This window comes from Polyodon spathula, chromosome 18, assembly GCF_017654505.1.
Source record: "Polyodon spathula isolate WHYD16114869_AA chromosome 18, ASM1765450v1, whole genome shotgun sequence".
NCBI classification, from domain to species: Eukaryota; Metazoa; Chordata; class Actinopteri; order Acipenseriformes; family Polyodontidae; genus Polyodon; species Polyodon spathula.
In genome coordinates, this window is record NC_054551.1 from 7,185,886 (window position 1) to 7,209,088 (window position 23,203).

Consider the following 23,203-nt stretch of genomic DNA (forward strand, 5'->3'; position numbering starts at 1 on the left):
TATGTTAAATACTGTGCTATTGTTCAATGTACCACAATCTCATCAATATATTTATACCATATCATCTAACTGGGCTGTATTGTGCAAAAAAAATGCAACATGCTTGTTGCTATCTCACTGAGACGGTGTCGCAATTTGACCCTTTGAATAGGAGTGAGCTGGAAATCTGCGCATTGTGATTGGTCCAGTCTCTTCGGGTCATACGATGTTGTAACCTCACGTCGACCAATAGGAAGCAGCTCCGGGCCGGGCTGTGATGTTTTGGATTTAGAAACGGTGAGAAGTTGCTCTTCTTTGATCTGCAATGTATTTAAGCTTTATTTGAATTGCTGTCATGAAATCGGGTTCAGAACCCCCTGAGAGGGACTTTATGGTTACTGTTAACTGCAAAGTTGATCGTAATTTGTTTAGATTCGCCTCTGCCGTCTGTAGTTGTAAGTAAAATACCTAAGGAAGTGTCACTGTGACAAAGAAAGACTCGAGACTATCGCTGTGCAATAGCTCCGAGAAGAGTGTATGGTTTCCAAAGTTACTAACTCCTGTCTGTCTAGCCTGTTAAGCTTTGTATGTAAACATCAAGTGTGGTTTTAGAGTATTGTCTTTTATTAAAGGACAAAAATTTGTTTTTTTGTATTTAAAAAAAAATAGACCTGTGTTTTTTTTTTTTTTGTTTGTTTGTTTTTTTAGGTTTTTTTTTAGTTACACGATACGGTAGTTCTAGACATCTGCTTTGGATCATGTTAGGACACATTTGTTTTGTGAGTAGTTAACTGATTTATATATATATATATATATATATATATATATATATATATATATATATCGATGCATGTTGGATCGATGGAAGTTTATTTATGTATTTATTTATTATATTGACGGCATGCATGTAGGTTCTACAGAGGCTGCACATTTCATTGACGGTCAAGTTGCTTTATTCTGCGTAGTTTGCTGCTTTGGTACTGATTCATACAGTGAAATAAATTGATTGTCTCATTATTCAGAGTAGATGCCCCGATTGCTTTGCGGGAGTCGTTAGATAGTATAAAGAGGGTGCATTGTCAAAGCAGAGTGAACAGAGACTTGGTTTGATGATTCATAATTGCATTTCTGCAAGGTGACGTGTCTGTCAATGTCATGCTTAAGAGTTTGTATTTAATAGAGCACATATCCAGTGTCTAATCACTTTTGAGGGATACTTCCAGGGTGCCCAGTTTCTCTCTTGCAGTATATTCTCTTTTGTACCCCAATTGCTGGTACCTACTGTAGCATCAATGTGGCCTATATTATGATAGTTTTGTCTGGATGTGTCAATCAGATCTTTGTAATTTACTTTTGGTGCATATGTCACGTAAACATATTCTACTAAAGGAATATCATGCGTAATTTGATCAGTATTGTGGCAAAAAAACCTTTTATTTATGTCAGGAACAGGAAACAAAACAGAAAAACAAATTTAGCTCCCTTGGAGCTCTGACTGAAATTATTATTGTTCCCCTAACTGTCTTGGGAAAGGAAAAGCCTTTTATCTCTTAGTTCAAACAAAACAACAAAGTTTAAATCAGAATCCAAAATCGTAAAACCGGTCCAAAATACTGTTTCTAACACGGTGGGTGAGTATTGTAAAGCTAGGTGATTGACTCCAGGTAATTGTCCAGTGGTTACCTTCGAGTAAATTGCATAAGCTTCCCACACGTTAGAAACCCTGTTACACTGCGTCACAGTAATGTTACAGCATCACTACATGTGTATCACATGCTGTTTTACTGATACAGGCTCTGCAGGTCCTGTGAGAGACCCAGCCCGGCAACATCAGCATGGAAAATTCGTGGTCACCAAAGTTCAGCTCCATGGGAGAAGAGATCGCTTACTGGAAGGACCAGGCGGAGAAATACAAACAGAGGTAAATGGAAGGATGAAGGTCTACCGGAAGATTTCTGCAAATGTAACAGGCAGTGTTGAGTGCAACTGGTTTGTGTTTCATACACTCTTACATTGCATTTTGCTGGTTTCAGATAGTCTGAATATATTGCATTTTGAAAATGTAAAATAAGTGCAATACCCAAATATATACCCACCCATTAACAAGTGCAACCACAACTAGTACAGCCTGTCAAGTTTATCAAGGTTGTAATTGCCTTAACTTGCATTATAAGGCAGTTTAAATGTTAAACACCTGGTTCTGCAAAGGCTTTAATTGGCAGTAGATTTACAGCCGTATATAATTGGCTACACAACGTTATGTAATTGACTTGTCTGTGAATCTCAAACACATGGAATACAAACCGTTCTGTAAGAAGATGCCCTGTGTTAAGTGTTTTAAGATCTCCTTGGCACGCTAAAGGTTCCCTACATTGGCTAGCGGGGGACTCTTGGGGCGAGCTCTGGCATTGTACCCCACACCTCTGCCCCCTCTCCTATTCCTAGCTCGGAGGAATCGCAGGAGGAGCTCCAGGAGTTCCAGCAGATGAGTCGGGATTACGAGGCGGAGCTGGAGATGGAGCTCAAACAGTACGAAGGCCGGAATCAAGAGCTTCTGTCAGAGAACAGCCGGCTCCGCATGGAACTCGAGACCTTCAGGGTATTGTTCTGAGCTTCTTTAGATAAACTAGCTTGGTGTATTAGCATGTAATCCTTGCAAATTGTGTGAGGTGACTTGAGTGTCATTCTGCAACTCCTGCTATGCAGTCTGTGATAATACTTAAAGATGACGTTCTTTAGCACAAATTATTGAGAGACTCAGAATACTGTCTGGGACACACAGAGGTGTCAGTCTATTTCACAGCTGCAGAATATCCATACCCATATCACTGTCCATGTTGCTGTTTCGTGGACTTTTATCTTCTGTCTTTGAGAATTTGATAAAGCCTCTTGCTTCAGGTTTCTCCACTTTCTTTCTGAGCCAGAAAAACAATGTGTGGTCCTGTGGTTAAAGAAAAGGGCTTGTAACCAGGAGGTCCCTGGCTCAGCCACTGACTCACTGTGGGATCCTGAGCAATTCACGTAACCTCCTTGTGCTCTGTCTTTCGGGTGAGACGTTGTTGTAAGTGACTCTGTAACTGATGCATAGTTCTCTGTAAGTCGCCTTGGATAAAGGCGTCAGATAAACCAATAATAATAATAATAATAATAATAATAACAAACCTGGAACTTCAAGCGATCGATCACATAAGGTGTAACACTGAAAACACTGAGGCTTTCAACTTTATCTTTAAACATCATTTTTCCCCTTTGGGCACTAAATTCGTTTTATCAGTTATTTGACGATGTGTCCCGGTTTTGATCTTTGAAAATCTGGTCACCCTCATTTTAGTGTAACCTGCGGGGAAATGATTCTGGGACACTGCTGTTAAGGACAGCTTCTTTGCTTAGCTCTGATGGTTAAGTAGTGTAGTGCAACTTCTTTTCGTGGACCACTTGAAAATTGCAGTTTTTTTTTTTTTTCTTTCTACAAATCAAAGCACACAACGCATATTTTAATAACCATAGTCTTACCTTTCTAATGCGATGGATGTGCCTGTTTTTATGAGCAAAGGTCTGTGAAGTTGGGTGTAATGTTTGTCAGCTTCAGCCTCAGGTCAGGTTCAGCATTCATCCTGCTTCTGTATTTGGACTTGAGGGCGGCAAGTGATGAAAATCCCGTCTCGCACAGTTAAGTAGCAGCAAATGGCATCAGAAAACGCACTGTTTTGTCTGCAAGTTCTTGGTACTCTCCATCTCTGAGTCCAAAACTCCAATAGGGAATTTCTTTCAATTTCCGACCTTAATGTTTCATCGCAAGCACCAACAAAAACTCTTGTGCCTTCGTGGAGAAACCAGTGGGCAGCTCACTGATTTTGCTGAATGGGTTATGAATCCAGTTGCTGGGTTTGGCTTCAGCTGGAAAGTAATCTTCAACATGTTTCTTGAGAGCAACAAGATGTTCTTTGATGTCATTCTATATTTTGTGAAGAACCAGTTCATTTTCAGACAGAAAACCTTCCAGTGTTGGAAATGCGCTGAAGTCATCTGTCTTTACACGACTTGCAATCAAGTCAATTTTCTTGGTCATTGTCTCGCACTTCCAATATAGTCACTGAAACTCCCTGCAGCCCCACGTTCAGCTTATTTAGGCTTGTGATTATATCACAGAGGTAAGCCAATCGCGAGAGCCAGGATGAATCGTCAAAGCAGCTTGTGAATTGGAATGGATGGTCTGTTAGAAATCGCATTTCTGAACGTAGCTTAAACAAATGAGTAAGTACTTTGCCTCTTGACAACCACCGTACTTCTGTATGAAGAAGAAGTTGGACATGGGCACTACCCATTACATTGCACTGTACTCAAAAAATTTGAGAATTCATAGGTTGTGCTTTTATGAAATTAACAGTCTTCACAGAAGAGTTCAAAAACGGCCTTAATTTCCAGTGGCATTTTCTAGACAGCTAGTGCCACTTGCCACACCAATATAGCTTGAGTTGTTTTTTCTTACAGCTTTTTGGTGTTTCGCTCTATTTACATTACTGGTACTTCCACTCGTACTGGCACCTGACACACACACACACCTGCACTCAAATCCTGTGCAGATGCATGTCCGCTTGCTGTAGTCGCATGTTCGACTTCAGACTTTTCACTGATCTCGCTATCATCACTGGCTAGATTATTTGTTGTTTCCTTTTTCAAAGATCCCGTTTTCAGCCACAAATCCATTTTTGAATGACTGCTAATAGCCTACTGCACTACATTTATAGAAAACACACTGGATTCTGATACAGCACATTCCACGTGACAGTGATAGAAACCGAGTCATGTGAGCGAAGAATCAGTTATGCTACAAGAATATGTGTAGTAAGGTTAATAATAATATTGAATGTTAGTTGTAGTATTGATTCCAACACTACATGTTATAATAGTTCTCATAGTATACTTAATCAGCAGCTATCTGTATGTAAAATTCTATACTACATAGGATCTATAAACTCGCTGCTGCTTCCTTTCCATAATTATGCACCTTTTCTGCGGTCCACTTGAATGGAGCTTGCAGACCACCAGTTTGAGAACCGCTGGTGTAGTGTATTCTTAATGAGGGAAAGATGAGTGCAGTGGATTGACAGGAACTGGGCAGAGTGGAGCTGGCCACACCATGTCAGTTAGGTCACTCTGAGAGTTGGCTGCAGAGGCATTTAAACAATCTGATTCAATCTGAGAACCCCCCCAGCCTGAGGGTTTAGAACAGAGGTTCGATTGATAGTGCAGAGGCAGCTGATCCTTGTTTGTGATCTTTGTCTGTATATGAAGATGCTTGGTGGAGGAGAACATTGCTTTTTTCTTTATGATCCCCTGGGGGTGGCATACCCTAGGTTGATATGGTCAGTGTACTTGTGTATGTATGTCACATGTGCATTTATAGATACATCTAGAGTGCAAGCTGATTGTGATCTGAGTATGGTATTCATTAGCACGTCGTAGGGGACGGATTGCATTTCTTAGGAACTGCATTATTTTATTTCACAGAAAAGTCATGGTGTAAAATGGTATTGTTTTACAATCCTGTGCTATTTTACTGCCTTTCTTAGACAAGTAATGAAGGAACAACTGTAACAAGATAGAGGAAAGAGCATCACGTTAAAATCCATTATGTGGTAAATGCATCCATTTGAAGAAATGAAAAGAAGTAGGGACAATACTCATTCTATTTTTTTGTCTTTCATTCATGTTTACCTGTTTTTAAACCTCCAGGAAAAACTTGAAGCCCAACATTCAGATGCATACCTACGGATCTCGACACTAGAGGGCGACCTGACACAGACTACAGCCATCAAGGACCAGCTGCAGAAATACATCCGGGAACTGGAGCAGGGCAACGATGATTTGGAAAGAGCCAAGAGGTTAGCCTTTTCTAGATTCTGCTCTGTATAGGGGAGGATACATCAACATATGACTAGATGGCACTTGAAATTGACATAGTCAAACCATGGACCCAGAAGTCAAAAGGAATAGTAGACCAGCGAAGTTGCCCCGAGTTCTGAATGGTCTTACTACAGACATCGCCAGCTGAGCTTCTGTCACTGGACAAGTTAAATTCCCCTAACGGGAACCCCCTCTCTCCTTCAGGGCTACCATCATGTCTCTGGATGACTTTGAGCAGCGCATGAACCATGTGATCGAGAGGAACGCCTTCCTGGAGAGCGAGCTGGACGAGAAGGAGACCCTGCAGGTTTCAGTCCAGCGGCTCAAAGACGAGGCCAGAGGTCAGCAGAGCGGGCAGGCAGGGCGGTCTAGAATGAACGTGTACATCCTTTAGTTTAGCTTGCTTAATGTTTAAACTAATCCAGATATGCCAGCCCCTAAATTCATGCAGTATGCTGTTCACTTTCTGTGGTGGTACTTGGACAGTAAGTTACTGATTTCTAGAAGGGGACCACGGTTTTTAATGTTAAGTTACTTCCTTCTAGACTATTGCGTGAGTTGCTTCTTTGTGAAATTTACCACCGTCATAATAAGTGTGTAAGTGGTACTGTTTAAACAAAAAAGCCCTGTGTGAGCTACCTGTGTTTTGGTGCGTTTGTGCAGACCTGCGCCAGGAGCTTGTAGTGCAGGAGAAGCAGGAGCGGAAGCCGTCGCTCAGTCTGGGGAAGGACCAGGAGAAGACAGAGCCACCACAGCACCCCCCAGCAACACTTCCCTCTCTCCCAGCAAGCAGTGTGGGGCTCCAGGGCGCAGCAAGCACCTTCACCACCCCCGCCTCCTGCAGAAGAGGTGACAGTACCCACTTTCTATCCGTATTACACAATAGCAGTATTAGGGGGAATGGCTGGCTTTGTTACAGGGCTTGGAAATAATTTAACAGTTGTCTTAGAACTGCCATGTTTTAGGGCCTAAAGCAGCCTTTTGAGGGAGCCCATTTCCACAAGAAATGCATGCCAAATGAGTTTCTATCTACCAGGGCTGCTTTTGAAGGTACAGTGTTAATTGTTATCTGTCTGTTCTTCTCTTCAGAAGGAGATGGTCTTACTGGAACACCTCTGACTGCCTCAGCCCGGATATCTGCTCTCAACATTGTGGGGGAGCTGCTGCGGAAAGTGGGGGTGAGAACTCTGAGCCGGACCGTCACTCGGATACATTGTTGCGGTGTTGCCTGCTCTTACATTTTCTTTTCTTTTAATTTTAGAATCTGGAGTCAAAGCTGGCTTCCTGTCGAGATTTTGTTTACGATCAGCCGCCAGGTCGGGCTGCTCCTCTGTCCACAGCTGGGGGGGTGAACGCAAACAGAGAAGGCCGTGAAAACAGAGTGAGCCCTGCCAGCCTGCCACTGTTCAACACAGGGTCAGTGTGTGTCTTGGAAACTGACTGCCCCTACACTACACTATAAGGAGCCTTAAAATGTGCCATTCTCAGGTCTCCTCCTTCGCCACTCTGAAACTTGGTTATGAGCACTAAAACCTTACAACCCTTCATCTTAAATAGTACTAGTAACAAAGCTACCACTGACAGATTCATGTCATTCTATGTGTTTTACAATAAACAACCTCCAGCGTTTCTGCCTTTCTCTTTTTGCAGGTTGGCAAAGCGGTTGGAGTTTGGACCAGGGTCCCCGAGTGTCCCCTCGCAGACGAGACAGTCACCACAAGGAGTGGTCAAGATTTTACTCTGAGCATTCCCTGCTCTGTGCTTTACTCCAGAGAACCTTGACTGCACACTTTTTGTTTTCCAACCTATTAGCATCTTTTTTAACATCGATTTATGGCAGTTTACTGTCAAGATGTCAATTTCTTCTGCTTGTTGTAAGACGATCCCTGTAGATGTAGAAATTTTGCCCTGCTGGTTTGATAATACGAGTGTTCAGATGTACCAGTTTGGAAATAGGATCAAACCACAGGCATGGAAAGAAGATTCATATTGGACAGCAGTAGCTAGTCTAGATTTTGCTGTGAGTTTCTCAAACTGCTATGCATTGGAAGACATATGTCTGTTCCTGAACCACACCAGAAAGCCTTTCTATAGTGACAGCCTAAAAGGTTTTGGTATGGCATGTGCTTAATTCTCTGTTATTGTCATACCTGAAGACTTTCATAGAAAACTTAAGAAAGGGCATCCCCACCTAACACACACACATAGCTTTTTGTTACATTTTACAGCAAATAGCTGCAGAGCTTATATTTTTTTAAATATGTTTTAAACTGTACGGAGCAGGACAGCTTTAAATGAGGAAGTTTAAAAGTTTGCATTGCTGAGATTTGATCATTTGAGTTTTTTTTCACTGCCTTATTGGAAATAAAACACTATCTTTTTTGTTATGTAAAAGACACTTAACACATAATATATGCTGGGGAAAATGCATGTGTTGTACAGCAATGAGACTTAGTTGACAGCCACCGTGCATCATTGTGCTAGCATGGTTACCCCTTATTACAGACTCTGAGGGCAGTCTCCAATGCTGACTAAATCCACCGATGATGCGAGTAGATAACAATACCATCCCCTATTATTCTCCAAGCTTCTCTGTCGACTGGTTATGTGACCCTGTGTTTTTACTGAATTAACCTGTTCTCTTATGCCACTGTGAATGTAATTGCTTTTTTTCCATTATGTTTCTTGTGTGATAAATGTTAGCCCTGTATGAAAGCAGAAACAAGATCGTAAGATTGACTTGGAGTTCGAACTCATAGTTCCTTTTAAAAGTTTTTTTTTGGTAAGAAACATGTATTATTATTTGTTTTTAATGCTGTAATTCAGGAACCATGCTGGGAGTCAAAGGGTCCGTATGTACCAAGGCATTTTTGGTAATGGCTGATTACGATCTGAGTTTTATCAGTTCTGTAAAAAAAAAAAAAAGTATAAAAAGCAGCTCAGGATTTCTTGTCCCGTGCCTGTCGATCTGTTTTCTTATCCCTACACAAAGTACTCCGACATCTCATGACAGTGGAAATTTGTAGTTTTTCTATAATTTACTAGCATTAATTACCTTTCGCAGTGCAAATGTAAAGCGGCAGATTCTTGCAGACCTGTTTTAAACGGGCCAAGAATTCTTGTGTGTCAGTTTTGTTTCATCTTATAGTTTAACCTTTGGTCCAGTTTGCTTCCATTCCCTAATAAGGGATCTTAAGCTCTATTTTTTTAAAAAAAATTTTTGTACTCATTATCATATGCTTGTGGACTTCAGAGATGTGGTGAGTGGAAAGCATGGTGGCAGAGTTTGGCTGGAGAGTTTTGCAGCAATGCCTGATTAGCTTCATATTAATTCTGCGGTTGATTTTGCCACTAATATCTATTGTCTAAAACCGGTCATGCTCCATTAATCCAGAGATGGAGTTATAATCTTGTTCCTGTAAGCAGTGTGTGTTTTGTTAAAGGTTATCAGGTTTTTCCACCACAAACTCCTCATTGGTGCTTTGTAAACCTAGTAGAAATGAATTTCCCAGTTGTCCCTATGTACTATATATTGAGTTGCACTTGACGGTGCATTATCATTTATTTGTGGTCATTGTTGTGTGATTACCTTTGTTGGCAGGCAGGAGAGCGTAAAATAGCACTTGTTCCCTCTCCCTCAAACAAAAGCTAAAGAAAATAATAACACACCTGTCTGAAACTAAACACTGGCCATGATTTTGGCTCAGTGTGTGTTTACTTGAACAGTAGTTTGCCATCCATAGCTTCAGGCAGTGATTGTAGACATCCATTAAAATATTTGAATGCTTGACTTAGCTGCTTATAGTTTCAGCAGTATTATTTTAGTATTAGTGCAATACCTCCTATGTTACTTTTTAATGTGTTATTCATTTCTCTGTTTTTTCTCATTCTTTCCACAACATGGAGAGATTATAATTTAAGCAGTATATATCTAGATTGTGGTTTGCTTTTGTGTTGCTTTACCATTTTGAGCTAACTTATTTTTATTTTATTTTATAGTGTTATACCCTTTGTTGTTTTTTCTTTATTTGTTCTGAGATATGAAGTACTAAATGATGGGGCTTCCAAATATAAACCTGGTAGTGTAGCTGCAAATTAAAACTACTGTTACTGTTAGTCTGATAAAAAATAGAATTTCCATTTAATACACTTTTTGTAAGGTTTTATAGTCTTGCAACAATTGCAGTGATTAATTTTTCCAAGGTGAAACATGATTTCTTGTGTAATCTGTTAATTTTTTTTTTACCGCTTGCTATTTATTACGCAGGGTGTGACAGTTCTGGTTCGCTATCACTTTAATGTAGTTACCATGATAAACGAAGCTGCTCTGCTCCAGCAAGCTTCCAGGGGAGGTGTCCACAGCCTCAGCCCCACTAAACTTAAATGTTTTAATGTTGAGAAGTACAACATTATTCAGGGTACTAAAACAAAATGGGGCAGCTGTTTTTGTGTGTTTAGAGAAGACAGGTAACCTCTGCTTTATGTGACTGTCCGTACCGTGCCAAAATGGCAAAGTGATAGTTGCACCAACCTTGCCATTACTGCTGCATGAACCTGATACCAAATTAGTCCAGGACTCCTATAGATTTAGATTGCTTCAAATTTGTGCTCATTGTCTCAACTTGACAGAAGCTACAGTAAGAAAATGGTGTCCTTGTCCTTGATGACTGGAATGGCTTTTAACTCCACGCAGAAACTTACTTTGAGATTCTCATTTTCATAGTTTAACCAAATAGAAAGAAATTCAAATAGCGAGTGCAACTTTTGGGAATTGTTTGAGTAATTGTTGCAGCACTGCATGCTGTATACTGTAAGGTAGCTCACAACTAATTAGATGATATGGTAGCATTGACAACAAGGCAGACTTTTGCTATAGAGAATGCGTTTATGCCATAATACCTTCATTGTACTATTGATAACCGAATGCTATAACACCTTCTACTAGTACTTGTGCTTGTTTTAAAGTGCAGACAGGAGCTGTGCTTTCTAGTCTGTTGCTGCTTTACTGCTTACTCCTAAAACAGCTAAAACTACTCTTAATCTGCTCTTAAATAAATATAGTTATGATGCAGCTCCACATTGTGGTCCAAAGTCACTCGCCCAGTTCATGAATATGCATGTGGATATGAATGGAGCAATAAAACAGGTAACAGTAGACCACAAAGAATGTTTTGCAGTTTTTTGGTGACCCCTGTTTGTTTTCACTCTTGCAGCAGCAGAAGACATTGAATTCATAGTGATTTGCAGTAACTAGTCAACTGTTTTGTAGCATGCAGGTCGGCTATGCAAATTACTGAGTGACATAAACGTACCATCACTCTGTTGTACATGTAATCCCAGGCATATCTATTAGCTGGTAAAGTCAGGTGACTTTGGAAGCGTCCGGTAGGATGGAGACTGTGCTATACAGAACTCCAGCTTAGCACTGTGGCCTTCACAGTATCTGCAAAGCATTAACATCCCCATCGTGTTTCACTTTACATGAAGTGAAAATAACAGTGAAGCACACGTGCAGTAAAAGCAGTACTCTGAAATAATGCTGGTGTAACATGAGCAAATGCCGGTATAGTAATTCCTAAAGTAGGTGCGTGCAAATGCAGCTGTCTTGCTAAAATCCATACAGCTGCTAGGAAGGGACATGCCTATACAGTAGACTGATTATAAATGTCATGCTGCATATTGCTGAACTAAACCCAAACTGTTTGTCGATGTTTCTGTCAATATGGGTACATCCTTTGCCCAAAACATTGCTGAGGTAGTGCTTCATACAAAGGCACAGTTTGAAAACTTTTGTATATCTTAATATGTACATTAAAATCATTATTGTACATCAAAGTTGTGTCATGTCTAATCAATTGTGTTTTAAATCAACAAGACTAGATTGCATGTATCCGCCCTGTTTATCAGACTGCTGAAAGTACAGATTTTAGCCAACATTTCATTTTCACAGAAACGTGTACTCATGCAGGCTCCTATTCACATCTTAATTTCACCACAAAGTGTAAATATGAGACGGCACGTAATATTTGAATTGAGTGGGGCAGAAAGCTTCCGGCACATTAAAAAGAAAAAGACAACTCTTTTTTTTTTTCATTTCTTGTGATAAAACACAAGTTTTTATTTATTTTTTTAATATGTGCAAGCGGTTTCAGTGTATTATAAACATAACAATAATATTATGGCAAAAAACAAAACAAAAAGTTACTAATAATAATACTAATTATAATAATTGTGATATGATTGAGATTTAGCAATTTTTCGTGACCGGTGCATGTCTTGTGTAATTATCCCAGGGGGACGGACGAAGACAGCTCATACAGTAAAGAAAGATATTTAGTTGAAGGAACATTCGAACTGGAAACAGGTCTGTTATCATTAGCTACCTTATACAGCTCTATGGGGAGAATCTGGATTATTTACTTTAAAATTATACAATTAAAACATGGAGTCTAATTGGAATTGATTTTATTTTTACTGTACACGTCTATTTATATAAAGTATCTGAGTGTGTGCTTTGACACCTGAGTTAAGTTTAATTATAACTAGAGGCTTCTGAATTTCGGTTCTAACAGATAAAACCCGATACAAAAAAATCGGTGTCTAGCCAATAAACACCAGAAAAACGCTGTAAATGGTTACGCAATTTACGTTGACTTGATCCTTTTCCCGGTGAAAAAATAATAATAAAATACCTCAAAAAAAAGAAAACTTTTCACCACTGCACTTCGGCAATGTCCCTCCTTCCTGACTTGTATCTCGCATTGCTCTCTTGTTCGGGAGATTTAAAACCAGATGTACTTGCTCGCGAGATTTAAAGCTGTATTACAGTACATAGTATTTACCGGCTCGTGGAATTTAAAGGAGAATTGCAAATTGTGGCGAAATGTAAAAGACAGCAAAGGAAGAAGGTACAATTGAAGTGTGATCTGATGCTATAATCTTATTTAAGCACAGTTTAAAACGGCATCAAATTTGCAAAGCAGTCTCGTTGCTGCCACCCAGTGTTCAAAACAGAGTTTTTAGTGCTGCTGGTAGTACAACACCTGGAAAGTAAAGTTTGATAATAGAGTTTGACGTGTCGATTAATTTAGGGTGTGAGTTCATTTGCTGGCTTTCGTCCCGTTGAAGTCTCCGTCACCGCCGTCGACCTCGTCGTCTGAGCCGCCCGCTTCAATGACTAGGCGCCGGCCGCCTGCACCACGACGCGATGAGCCAAAGGAGACCTCGTTCCCTCGCCTGTAGCAACGACAGCACAATCAGAATAGTGATAACCATAACCGCTAGAAAACAAGAATGATCCCGCTTCTGTTTCTAAAGAGACTGTTTTTATATGTGTGTCTTTAGGGAAGCGCAACAGTAGACGTATTGCTAAGCAACCAATTGAGCAGGTGGTCTGCCCTGGGCTGAGCTGGTCAGGATTGAATTGGCTGCGTCTGCACTGCAGCTCGGCGCTGCTGCATGGCCACTGCGACACAGACGGGCGCTGAGCAAAAGCTTGTTTACATCGAGGAGAGCGTCCGCTCCATGGAGAGAACTACAGAACGGTGCTCAGGAAGGAATTGCCCAGCAGAGGCCAGGTGACGAGGCCGGGACTCTGGGAGCCCAATAGTAGCCCAATAGTAGCCCAATAGAGGGTTTTCGTGGAATATTAGTAGGTTCCTGGAGCTGGACTTCTCTTTTAATGAGGCAAATGCTCGCCATTTGTGTTGCAGACTTTTTTTATTTTTTGTTTTGTTTTTGTTTTTTTATTATTAAATGTGACACTAGGACTACCTGATGGTAACAGAAAATAAAAAGAATTTGTGTCTTTAAGTAACACTTTGTGAAAGAAATAAAAACCTACTAAACTCTTTCATTAATATAGATATATATATCTATATATATATATAATATATATATATATATAGATTATATAGGTCTCTCTCTCTCTACAGTACAATTGCATTTAATATAAAACACATGAAAATGAAAGAGTTGGTGATTAGCTGTTATTACTAAATTCAGGATTTAATTTGAATTATGGAGCCCCTATCCTTATAGCGATATATATCCTTATATAACTATAACAGAAAAAAAGACTGCAGTTATTTAACTGTACATACTATCCCAGTTGTTGTTTGTTTTCTATAACAATATTGGCACCATAGTTGTATCCTAGGGTATGGTATAGAATAAGTAAATACATTAAATTAAAGCAGGTTCTGTTTAGTAAGAAGCCCATGGCAAAGAGGTAATGAATGACAAAGCAGATTAACGGACCACTCAAACTCATTCGATTCAATGTCAGAATGAGTTCAGTTCGGAATGATATTCAAGCCTTTATGAGTGTACAGAGACCCACAGACAAGGGTGTGCGGGGTGGGGGTACACAGCACAGTCAGAGAGAGAGAGAGAGATGGGTAATAACAGCTGCTGCATGGCTTAACGCTTCTGTACCTGTCAGGTCACTGCGAGAAGTCCTGAGTGCCTCTGCAACAAAGACACAGCAGTCATGCCTTGATGATCTCGTCAGATTGCAGAACTAAGCAAGGTCAGGCCTGCTCAGCACTGGATGGGTGAGGAATGGCGCAGTAGGGCCAGAGCTCAGCCACTGCCTGGTTTTTAATTGGAGGATAAACTCCCACTGCACTGTTCAAGGTTTGAGCGCTCAATTAAAAACCAGGAATTCATGTTCTGTGACTAAATTCTAGGGGGGGGGGGTGAGGGGGGGGGGGGGGAGTATCACTACACTGGCAAATTAAATTAAATACGTATTTATCTGTCCAATAGGTACATCTGAGCTGACTGTTTTATGTTTCTTCAGGTAAAAGAGGCCATAAACTTTAGATAAAGCAAAGACAAAACTCTGATAAAGAGACTGACCAAATGGGCCTAGATCTTAGAACTGGGCTTCCTAGTCAGTATTAAGTGGTGCCTTGCAATTACAATATAGCTTGCTGTTGAGCGTGGAATGCCATTAACTGTACCGCAGTGGAAAGGGCTGCGGCAGCGTTAGCGCTCCTCGGAGGGGCGCCGTCGTACCTGAGCTTGTTCTTGAGGGCAGCGACCTCACGGCTCATGGCCTCGCTGGACTCGGTGGCCTCATCAAGCTCGCGCTGCAGCTTCCTGCGGGCGGCGGTGATGCGCTGGGCCTCCTCCTCAGACTCCTCCAGCTGCCTCTTGAGCTGCTTCACCCGCAAGTTCGCCTTCTCTGCCTGGGGGAAAGGAGTCAGAGCGACTAAACAAATTGCATTCAATCTGTGATGTGCAGCCAAGTGTGGATATTCTGTTACCCGAACCATTACTGGTACCAGTATATTAAATACCTCTCCCGTACAGTAAACCTTCCTAACTTACATGTGTAACTAGTAAAGTAACTATCCCCCTTCCATTCCATATAGTCCAATACAGTACTCTATACCTGGTCTTTGTACTGCTCAGCCTGTTTCCTCTCATCCTCCACCTGCATCATCATATCCTTCAGCTTCTTCTCCTTCTGCCTAAGCCCTTTGGCAGATGCCTGTTTCTCCCTGCGACACAAAGAGGGAGTGAGAGAAAGGGAAAGAGACACATTGAGGGATAGAACGGGGGGAACGGGCAGTCAAAGTGAGAGCTAGAGGAAAGACAGGTATAAAGGGGAAGGGAAGAAAGGGGAGCAGACCTAGCCTCCAGTTCCAGCTGCTCCTCCAACCCTTGGACCTTGGCCTCCAGTGAGGTGATAGAGGTCTTGAATTTGGACTTGATGGCTCCCTCCATCTCCTGCAGCTTGGCCTTGAGCTCCTTGTTCTGCCGCTCCAGCTGCTGCCGGGCGCTCTCGTTCTTCTGGGAGATGCTGCGCTCTGTCACCAGCTCGTTGGTGAGCTGTTCTGTCTGGGATGGGGGGGAGAGAGGAGTGACTACCAACACAAACAGCCATAGAAAACAGCTGGCTATAGATGTCATAAAAACACACTCCCCTTTTTCATAATTGGTCTCTGTCCCCACCCCTCCAAACCATCTCCTGTAGCCCATAACCTTTACATTTGAATTCTGTCCAGCCTGCTAACCTCACCCTATGCTGTCCTTGATTCCCAGCTCCGCCCCTCTCTAATAACTCCTCCTACCCACTTTCCTCAGCTTATTGCTGATCATTTCCATGCAGCTCTGCCCCTCCCCTTTCCCTAGCCCCATCACATGGTTCCCTTCTTGCCTGCTGCACTGCTTTCCTCAGCCTATCATTGAGCATCTCCATGCTGCTCTGCTCCTCCTCCAGCTCCTCCTCCAGGGCAGCGATCTTGGCCTCCAGACGTCTTTTTTCATCGGTCATTGCTGACCTGCAGATAACACACAATGAGACACATTGGTAGCACATGCTGAACAAAACTAGGTGAAAGACATTGCCACCCCACCCCTCTTGTCTGTCCCTCACTCACTTTCCAGATGCGTTGTTGGTCAGTTCGTCGGTTAACTCATCCCTCTCAGCCTCTGCCTGTTTCCGAGCGCGCTCTGCTGCTGCCAGGGCCTACATGCAAACAAAGCAGATGAAGCGTTAGGTAAACAGCTTGCGGTATTTGCGGACAAATTAGATAAGACAGTATCATTAGTAAGAGCTTGGTACCTCCTGCAGTTGCATCAGCTCTGCCTCCAAACTCTTTGCTTTCTTCTCGCTCTCCTTGGCGGTGGCCAACACTTCCTCCCGGGCGTTGCATGCGTCCTCAAGCTCCCGCTGGAGGTCTTTCACCTGGCCCTGTTGGCGGGATTCGCAAACAAGTTAAAAACATGTTATTTTGCCCATAAATGTCTTTACGTTTATATAATGATTCCCCTGGACTGTTTCACAGAAGATGTGTGTGTGCTTACCTGGATCTTGCGGAGCTGTTTGATGGCTTCATCGCGTCCCTTGGTGACGGCTTCCACCTGCCCCTCCATGTCCTTGAGATCTCCTTCCAGCTTCTTCTTGGCAGTGCCCACCAGGGCTCGTTGCTTGCGCTCATCCTCCAGCTCTGTCTCCAGTTCACGCACCTGAAGGGGGAGGTGGGATAGGCCTAAGCACCCGTCGAAATTTCCTGCACTTAGCATTCATCAAAACTGAATGGTCTTCTAACAAAGATTCCCTGTTTACATTTGCTGTAATTCTGGTTTCTATCAAATGCTTAATAATGTGCGTTCATTTCCAAAAATATAAGACACTTTCTCAGCTCAAATTTTTCCATTCATCAGGTGTGCTAATAAATGACATAATAAGGGACTGTGAACAGGCTGGCTGTAGGGTCAAGCCAGAAAGGAGTATAGCAGTAGTGGCAGGTGAAAACTGAGACCCTGCAGCGTTCAGTGCATTTAACAAACGCACAGAAAAATAAAAGGTGAACAAAACAGAACACAGCACTTTGGGCCAAAATAAATAGACAAACAAAACGGACTAATGCTAAACAAACAGCGGATGAACAGATAAACAAACACGGTGAGTCTGAACAAACACACAAGTAGCAATTGTATGCTTTAATTTACTTTTCTTTACTTTTCAATCTTTCTCTCTCTACACCCATTCTCCACTCACCAAAACACACAACCCCGAGTGCATCTATATATACTGTTGTGTCGGGATTCAATTACTAATTAATTATTCACTTGACTGCCAGCACGTGACTAATTTGTGCAACCCCGTACTTACATACTATTACATACTGTAAATGCGCGGGAAGTGATAGTGCAATCCCTGTACCTAAATACAACTATACATTTTAAATCATTCATGCTGCATAGACCCATTTATATCCCGTGCAGCACTATCTATACACCAACATTAACACACCACACGCAACATATAACACAAAGTCCACACATGGGCGGGGCACACTGCCACGGGGACTGATAATTTTATAGTGATAAGAATCCTTGTGTTTCTTGATAAGTTCGCCAACACGTGTTTGTGTGAGCACATCTGGTGTGTCTCGGGTTCTGTGTGGAGTGTGTGTTCTAGCACATGCCGTTACCTGTTTTCCCAGCTGCCTTCTCTTCTCCTCGCTTTGCTCGTCACGCCCCTGCAGGTCCCTCTCAAACTGGGCCTTGAGTGCCTGCATGTTGACCTCCAGGCGCAGCTTGGCATCCTCGGTAGCCTGCAGCTCGTCCTCCAGCTCCTCCAGCTGGGTCTTCATCTCCTCCACTTGCGTCTCCAGGGCGCGCTTTGACTTCTCCATCTCGTGGACCTGGTGATGGTCAGAATGAGAGGTAGCGTGAGCGAGTGAGCGAGCAACAGGGTTACCACAATTAACTAAGAACATTCGCTAAATCATGGCTGCACTCACGCTCTTGCCGACGTCATCCTTGGAGCTGACCAGGTCTTCCATCTCGAATCGGAGCTGCTTATTGATCCTCTCAAGCTCCTCGCGGGAGTCCTGGGCCTCATCAAGTGCCCGGGCCAGGGACAGAGCTCGTGTCTCCTTCTCGCGGGCCTCCGCCTCAGCGCGGTCCCGCTCATCCGCATACTTGTTGGAGATGCTCTTTTCTTCTGCCAGCATCTGAGGAGAGAATGGGGGACAGTGTGTCAGGGAGAAGCGAGGGTAGTAGAATAGAAATGTAGGAGAGAACTAATGATGGTCATCTCAAAGCATGAGAGAAAGAGAGAGAGAGGGTTAGACTCACCTGATCAAACTTCTTCTGCTTCTTCTCCAGGTTGGAGACCAGCTGTCTCTGGTTGTCCAGATCCACAATCAGGTCTTCCAGCTCTTGCTGCAGGCGGTTTTTGGTCTTCTCTAGCTTATCGTAGGCAGAGGCCTTCTCTTCGAACTGTGTGTTTGCTGCCTCCAGGTCACGCTGCAACCGCTTCTTCCCCTCTTCTAGCAGCTCCACAGAGCTCATAAACTCCTCCAGCTTCTTCTTTGAATCTGACAGCTGGGGAGGTGAACAAAGAGGATCAGGCATTTGCTCATACCAAACTCTCACAATGCGGTAACAGAGAATAGCCCACCCCCCAGGTAAGTGGATTATGAAGAATAATGCACTCATGTATTTCCTAACCCTCCAACTGGGATGGACTATCCTGTTTATACCTTTACTCATTTAACAATCCAATTTTGTTAGAGTATAAACAACAGGAAATAGGTTTGTCTGACCACCCTCCCTTAACCCCGCAGTGACCCTTCTGACCTGCATACTGTGTGGGATGTGTCTGAGATACCCCAGGTGGCCCCTACCCTTCAGAGGTAACCAACCCCATCCCTGACCCTCCCGGACTCTGCTGACCTGTGTATTGAGTGTGGAGATGTTCCTCTCCAGGTTCTTCTTGGCCTCTGCCTCCTCATCCAGTTGCTCCTGCAGTGTGTTTCGCTCCTCCTCCACCTGTCTCATCCGGGTGGTTACATTCAGCTTCATACGAGTCTCCTCTGACAGCAGCTCCTAACATCAGTTTAGTAAATAATGAATATTGTAAGGCAACGGTTAATATCGAAAGGTAATGGCTAATATCACAAGGTAATGATTAATATCATAAGACTCAGGCTAATATTGTAAGCTATAGGTTTATCATAAAATATTTAAACTAAAATAATTTATGATGAACCTTATTTTGTCTTAGTATGACAGAACAGAGATTAGAGGTAGACACACTGAGATAAATAGACAGATGTTCATACCTGTGTGTCCTGGAGCTGGGAGCTTAGACTGGACACATCCTTGCTCAGTTTGATGGTTTTGCCATCAGCCTCATTTAGGAGATTGGTTACGCTGTCCAGCTCATTCTGTAGAGAGAAAGAAGAATGACCATGTCTACACGTACACAGCATTCCTCATGTACCAGATTCTGTAGCCTAAGAGATACTTACCGTCAGTCTGGAGACGCGCTCTCCCAGCTCTGCTTTTTGTTTCTCTCCATCGTGGTATTTGGCCTGCAGGTCGGTCAGCTGCCCTTCTAGCTTCTTCCTCTTGTGTTCTACCTCCTGCTTGGCTTGAGACAGCAAGCGTACATCCCCTGCCAACTCTGCGTTCTCCTTCTCCAGAACCTGCTTTGCCTTCTCCAGATTAACCTTCGCCTGCAGGTCAGGTACATTACAGCAAATCTGAGCTGGACAGAACGCGGTATCCGGAGAGATCTGTAGCTCCCTCAACCTCTTCCCCACAAGCACTTCATCTGTTCTTATCAAACCAGCACTGTTTAGGTCAGTCCAACTCTCACCTCTGCCTCATATCTGTATGTCCCTTCCATTCTCTCCCCCTCCTAGTGATTTTCAGAATGGCCCTATTCCTCCCCATAACTGTTAAATTCACACTTTGACTCATACAAGTTTTATATGTCACCTTTTCCCAACCTTACGGTACTCATTTAGTCTGCCCTATACTTCTTGTCTTCTACCCATTTCATTGTCAACCAACCCCTCTTAGTTTTTTACTCGTTTGATATGACCCATTCCTCCCAGCCACGTACCCGCTTGGACTGCTCCAGCTGCTCGGTTAGCTCCTCCACAGCCTGCGTGTGTTTCTGTCGCATTTCCTGCACCTGTGCCTCATGGCTGCGGCCCTCCTCCTCCAGAGCTTTCTTCATAAGTGTCACTTCCTGTTCACGCTTTGCCCTGCGAGACACACACAGCACAGTTCAGACACAGCCCATCAGTATAACTACAGTTTTTGAAAACTCACAAATGATGAGTATGTCAACCAGCTACACAATTCGTCAATTCCTTGATTTATCAATTCCTAGATTTAACAAGTCCTCGATCCTGACCTGGACTCCCTCACCCCCTGCATTTCATTCTCAGCCAGAAAATGCAAATTAATATGTACTGTGGTGGTTTCATGGTGTGGATTATAGTGCACAGGGGTTAAATTGGGACCATACTCAAATTTTGAGCACCGATAAATAAGCTAAGGGAATATCCCTACCGGAGCTCCTGCTGCGTGGCTGTGCTATCCAGTGTGTCCTCCAGCTCACTCTTGAGTGCCTCCAGCTCCTCCCCCAGGTCCCGCTTGTATTTCTCAGCCTTGTTGCGAGCAGCACGCTCAGAGTCCAGGTCCTCCTGCAGGTCTGAGATGTGCCCCTCCAGCTCCCGGATCTTCTTCAGGGCATTGTTTTTCTGAGCTGTCTCATCCTCCAGCCTGGCAGACACAGCATACAACTTAGAGACATACTGTACATGTTCATGCCACATAGCACTGATGTAATTACTTATAGGCCAGACAAAAAATGTGTCCAGGTTGACCCAAGCACCTCATTCCTCTTGACCTTATTATGGCAAATTTTGAGTATAGAACATTTATAGACCAGATTTTGCTTAACTGATTGTTATCATCATGTATTTTCCGTACCGTCCCAGTGCATTCTGCAGCTCCTCCTCTTTCTTAGCCAGCTGTGCCTTCAGCTCGGCGATCTGAGCCTGGAGGTCGGCAATCTGCTCTTGGAAGTCATTCACCTCTGCTTCCAGCTTCCGCTTCCCTTTGTCCAGCTCCTGACGACTCTTCTCCTCCTTCTTGAGACGCACTGTAAGAGAAACAAGGGACAACCGTGAGCTACCTTATTAACCACTTGTAAGATTACAGGAAAGGAGGCACAGATGATAACGGAGGCAAAACTTTACCTTCGAGCTCGGAGATCATGGACTCGTGTTTGTTCTTCAGCTTGGTCAGGTTCTTGGATTTCTCCTCCTCCTCTGCCAGGTTTGTGCTGAAGTCTGCAATTCTCTCCTCCAACAGCTTCCTCTCCTGAAATCATCAATGAACAAGGAAGATATCTATCACACTGAGAGTTTGTCTACTTGAACTTTTTTTTTTAAATAATTTTATCTTGGAATTCTGATTGAGTGTTTTAAAGTTATGGGTAATGTACATGCACATGTGGCATGATGGCTTTGTGGTGATGTCAGACCAGGAAGTGAATTGACAAACAGAATTGTAAGGTAAGCGCAGCTGCGTGTTTTATTGATAAACAAATGAAACAACTGAAACAAAAAAGGCACGGTGGCCGAAACAAATAGACAAACCAATAATAACTAAAACAATTATCATGCTAGTGTTGAACCAGCATGTGCAGCAATTGTTTCTTTATATTTATTATTTTACCTCCTCTCTCTCTCACTTCCATTCTCCACTCCTGAACACTCCAACCATGTGCAGCCAAAGCTGCATGTTTTTATATAGTGGCAGAGGGATTAACTGGCTATTAATTACCTAGTTTATCCCTGAACCACATTCGGCACGGGGTTACTCATGCACGTGGTCAACAGCCAGTTTGTCAGTAATCACTTGCTGTTGACCACGCATTCTCATGATTTTGTCTGGATGTGGCATTTTAACGCCATCCAGGCTGTAAACAATAATAAAAAAACTAATACACCAAACCATACAGTGAAACAATAATAACACAACACAAATACAAAATAACACAAAGACACACAGGGGCGGGGTGTACCCCAGTCACAGCATGGCAAGGATTTAGGGAGCAAAAGTTAAGGTAATTCTACAAATGGCAGAAGCTTTAGGGTTGGAATATTTTTTTTTGCATGTAGAATGGTTACCCTGACAAACACAGGCACCGCACGCACACACACACACACACCTTGAGCAGCTTATTGTTGTGGTCGTCCATGATCAGAACTTCATCCTCCAGTTTCTTGATCTTGCCCTCGGCCGTCACCTTCTCCAGCTGCAGCTTCTGACGGGCGTCCTCCTCTTCCTCTAGCTGCTCCTCCAGGTCCTAAAGGGAGGCAGCATTGGCATCAGGGTCTCAGTAAGGGAGACATCGAACGGCACCAGGGTTAAGTATAGGTAATCAGTCAAGCAATAGGACTCAAGTATTTGGATCTGTACAATACAAAGAGAGTCTGTGATTTGAGACCATGCAGAAATAAAACCTACCTGCATCTGCTGCTGCATCTTCTTCTTCTCTCCCTGCAGCACCGCACTGCGTTCCTCCTCCTCCTCAATGCGAGCCTCCATCTCGTGCATGATCTCCTCCAGCTCCTGTTTCTTGGCAGCCAGTCGAACCCGCATCTCCTCTGCCTCTGCGTACAGTTCTGTCTCTGCCTGCAGCTGTTCCTGGAGGAGATTCTTCTCCTCTACCAGCTAGGGGAGAATGAGAGACACACAGGGTCAGAGAGAGACCTGGGGAAGAGAGAAAGCAGGCGAGAGAGAGCGATAATGTTTGAGCTGTGTTACCTGAGTATGTTTCTGAGAAAGATCCTTCAGTTCCGTCTCTGCCTTCTGCTGCAACTCTCTGGTTCTCTGCAGCTCGTCTTCTTTCAAGTGCATTTCCTCCTCCTGTCGGGTGACCTGCAACAGTGGCTTGACCTAGTGGGGATGGAGAAGAGAGCAGAGGGTTTAACTTGGGGTTGACTAGTGCCTAGTTGTCATTGCAATTGTACCAGGACATTTA

At 43.1% G+C, this 23,203-nt stretch overlaps 2 protein-coding genes across 4 annotated transcripts in view; one reads left to right on the top strand and one right to left on the bottom strand.

Annotated features, from left to right (window-relative positions):
- The first annotated feature begins 235 nt into the window (after positions 1-235).
- Positions 236-8,291, top strand: LOC121331026 (nuclear distribution protein nudE homolog 1-A-like). Its single transcript, XM_041278125.1, has 9 exons — positions 236-276; positions 1,773-1,900; positions 2,425-2,578; positions 5,716-5,864; positions 6,091-6,227; positions 6,550-6,735; positions 6,976-7,064; positions 7,148-7,302; positions 7,537-8,291. Exons 2-9 carry the CDS (start codon positions 1,815-1,817, stop codon positions 7,628-7,630), a joined length of 1,050 nt encoding a protein of 349 aa, XP_041134059.1. The 5' UTR covers positions 236-276; positions 1,773-1,814; the 3' UTR covers positions 7,631-8,291.
- An 812-nt stretch (positions 8,292-9,103) lies between these two features.
- LOC121331024 (myosin-11-like) overlaps positions 9,104-23,203 on the bottom strand; it is a 36,139-nt gene continuing 22,039 nt past the window's right edge. For 2 of the 3 annotated variants that reach the window (XM_041278122.1, XM_041278124.1), the window contains 21 exons: positions 22,987-23,118; positions 22,687-22,893; positions 22,388-22,525; positions 21,411-21,534; positions 21,142-21,313; positions 20,719-20,931; positions 20,264-20,408; positions 19,665-19,871; positions 19,476-19,580; positions 19,087-19,239; positions 18,487-18,735; positions 18,150-18,362; positions 17,838-18,050; positions 16,705-16,866; positions 16,463-16,591; positions 16,278-16,366; positions 16,055-16,178; positions 15,527-15,735; positions 15,287-15,395; positions 14,908-15,080; positions 9,104-13,122 (listed from right to left, as the gene is read on the bottom strand). In XM_041278122.1, coding sequence (XP_041134056.1) covers positions 12,987-13,122; positions 14,908-15,080; positions 15,287-15,395; positions 15,527-15,735; positions 16,055-16,178; positions 16,278-16,366; positions 16,463-16,591; positions 16,705-16,866; positions 17,838-18,050; positions 18,150-18,362; positions 18,487-18,735; positions 19,087-19,239; positions 19,476-19,580; positions 19,665-19,871; positions 20,264-20,408; positions 20,719-20,931; positions 21,142-21,313; positions 21,411-21,534; positions 22,388-22,525; positions 22,687-22,893; positions 22,987-23,118 — 3,402 coding nt within the window. In that variant the 3' untranslated portion in view covers positions 9,104-12,986. Of the gene's footprint in view, positions 13,123-14,322; positions 14,356-14,907; positions 15,081-15,286; positions 15,396-15,526; positions 15,736-16,054; positions 16,179-16,277; positions 16,367-16,462; positions 16,592-16,704; positions 16,867-17,837; positions 18,051-18,149; positions 18,363-18,486; positions 18,736-19,086; positions 19,240-19,475; positions 19,581-19,664; positions 19,872-20,263; positions 20,409-20,718; positions 20,932-21,141; positions 21,314-21,410; positions 21,535-22,387; positions 22,526-22,686; positions 22,894-22,986; positions 23,119-23,203 lie in introns of all 3 variants that reach the window. The other variant, XM_041278123.1, reaches the window with a different exon arrangement.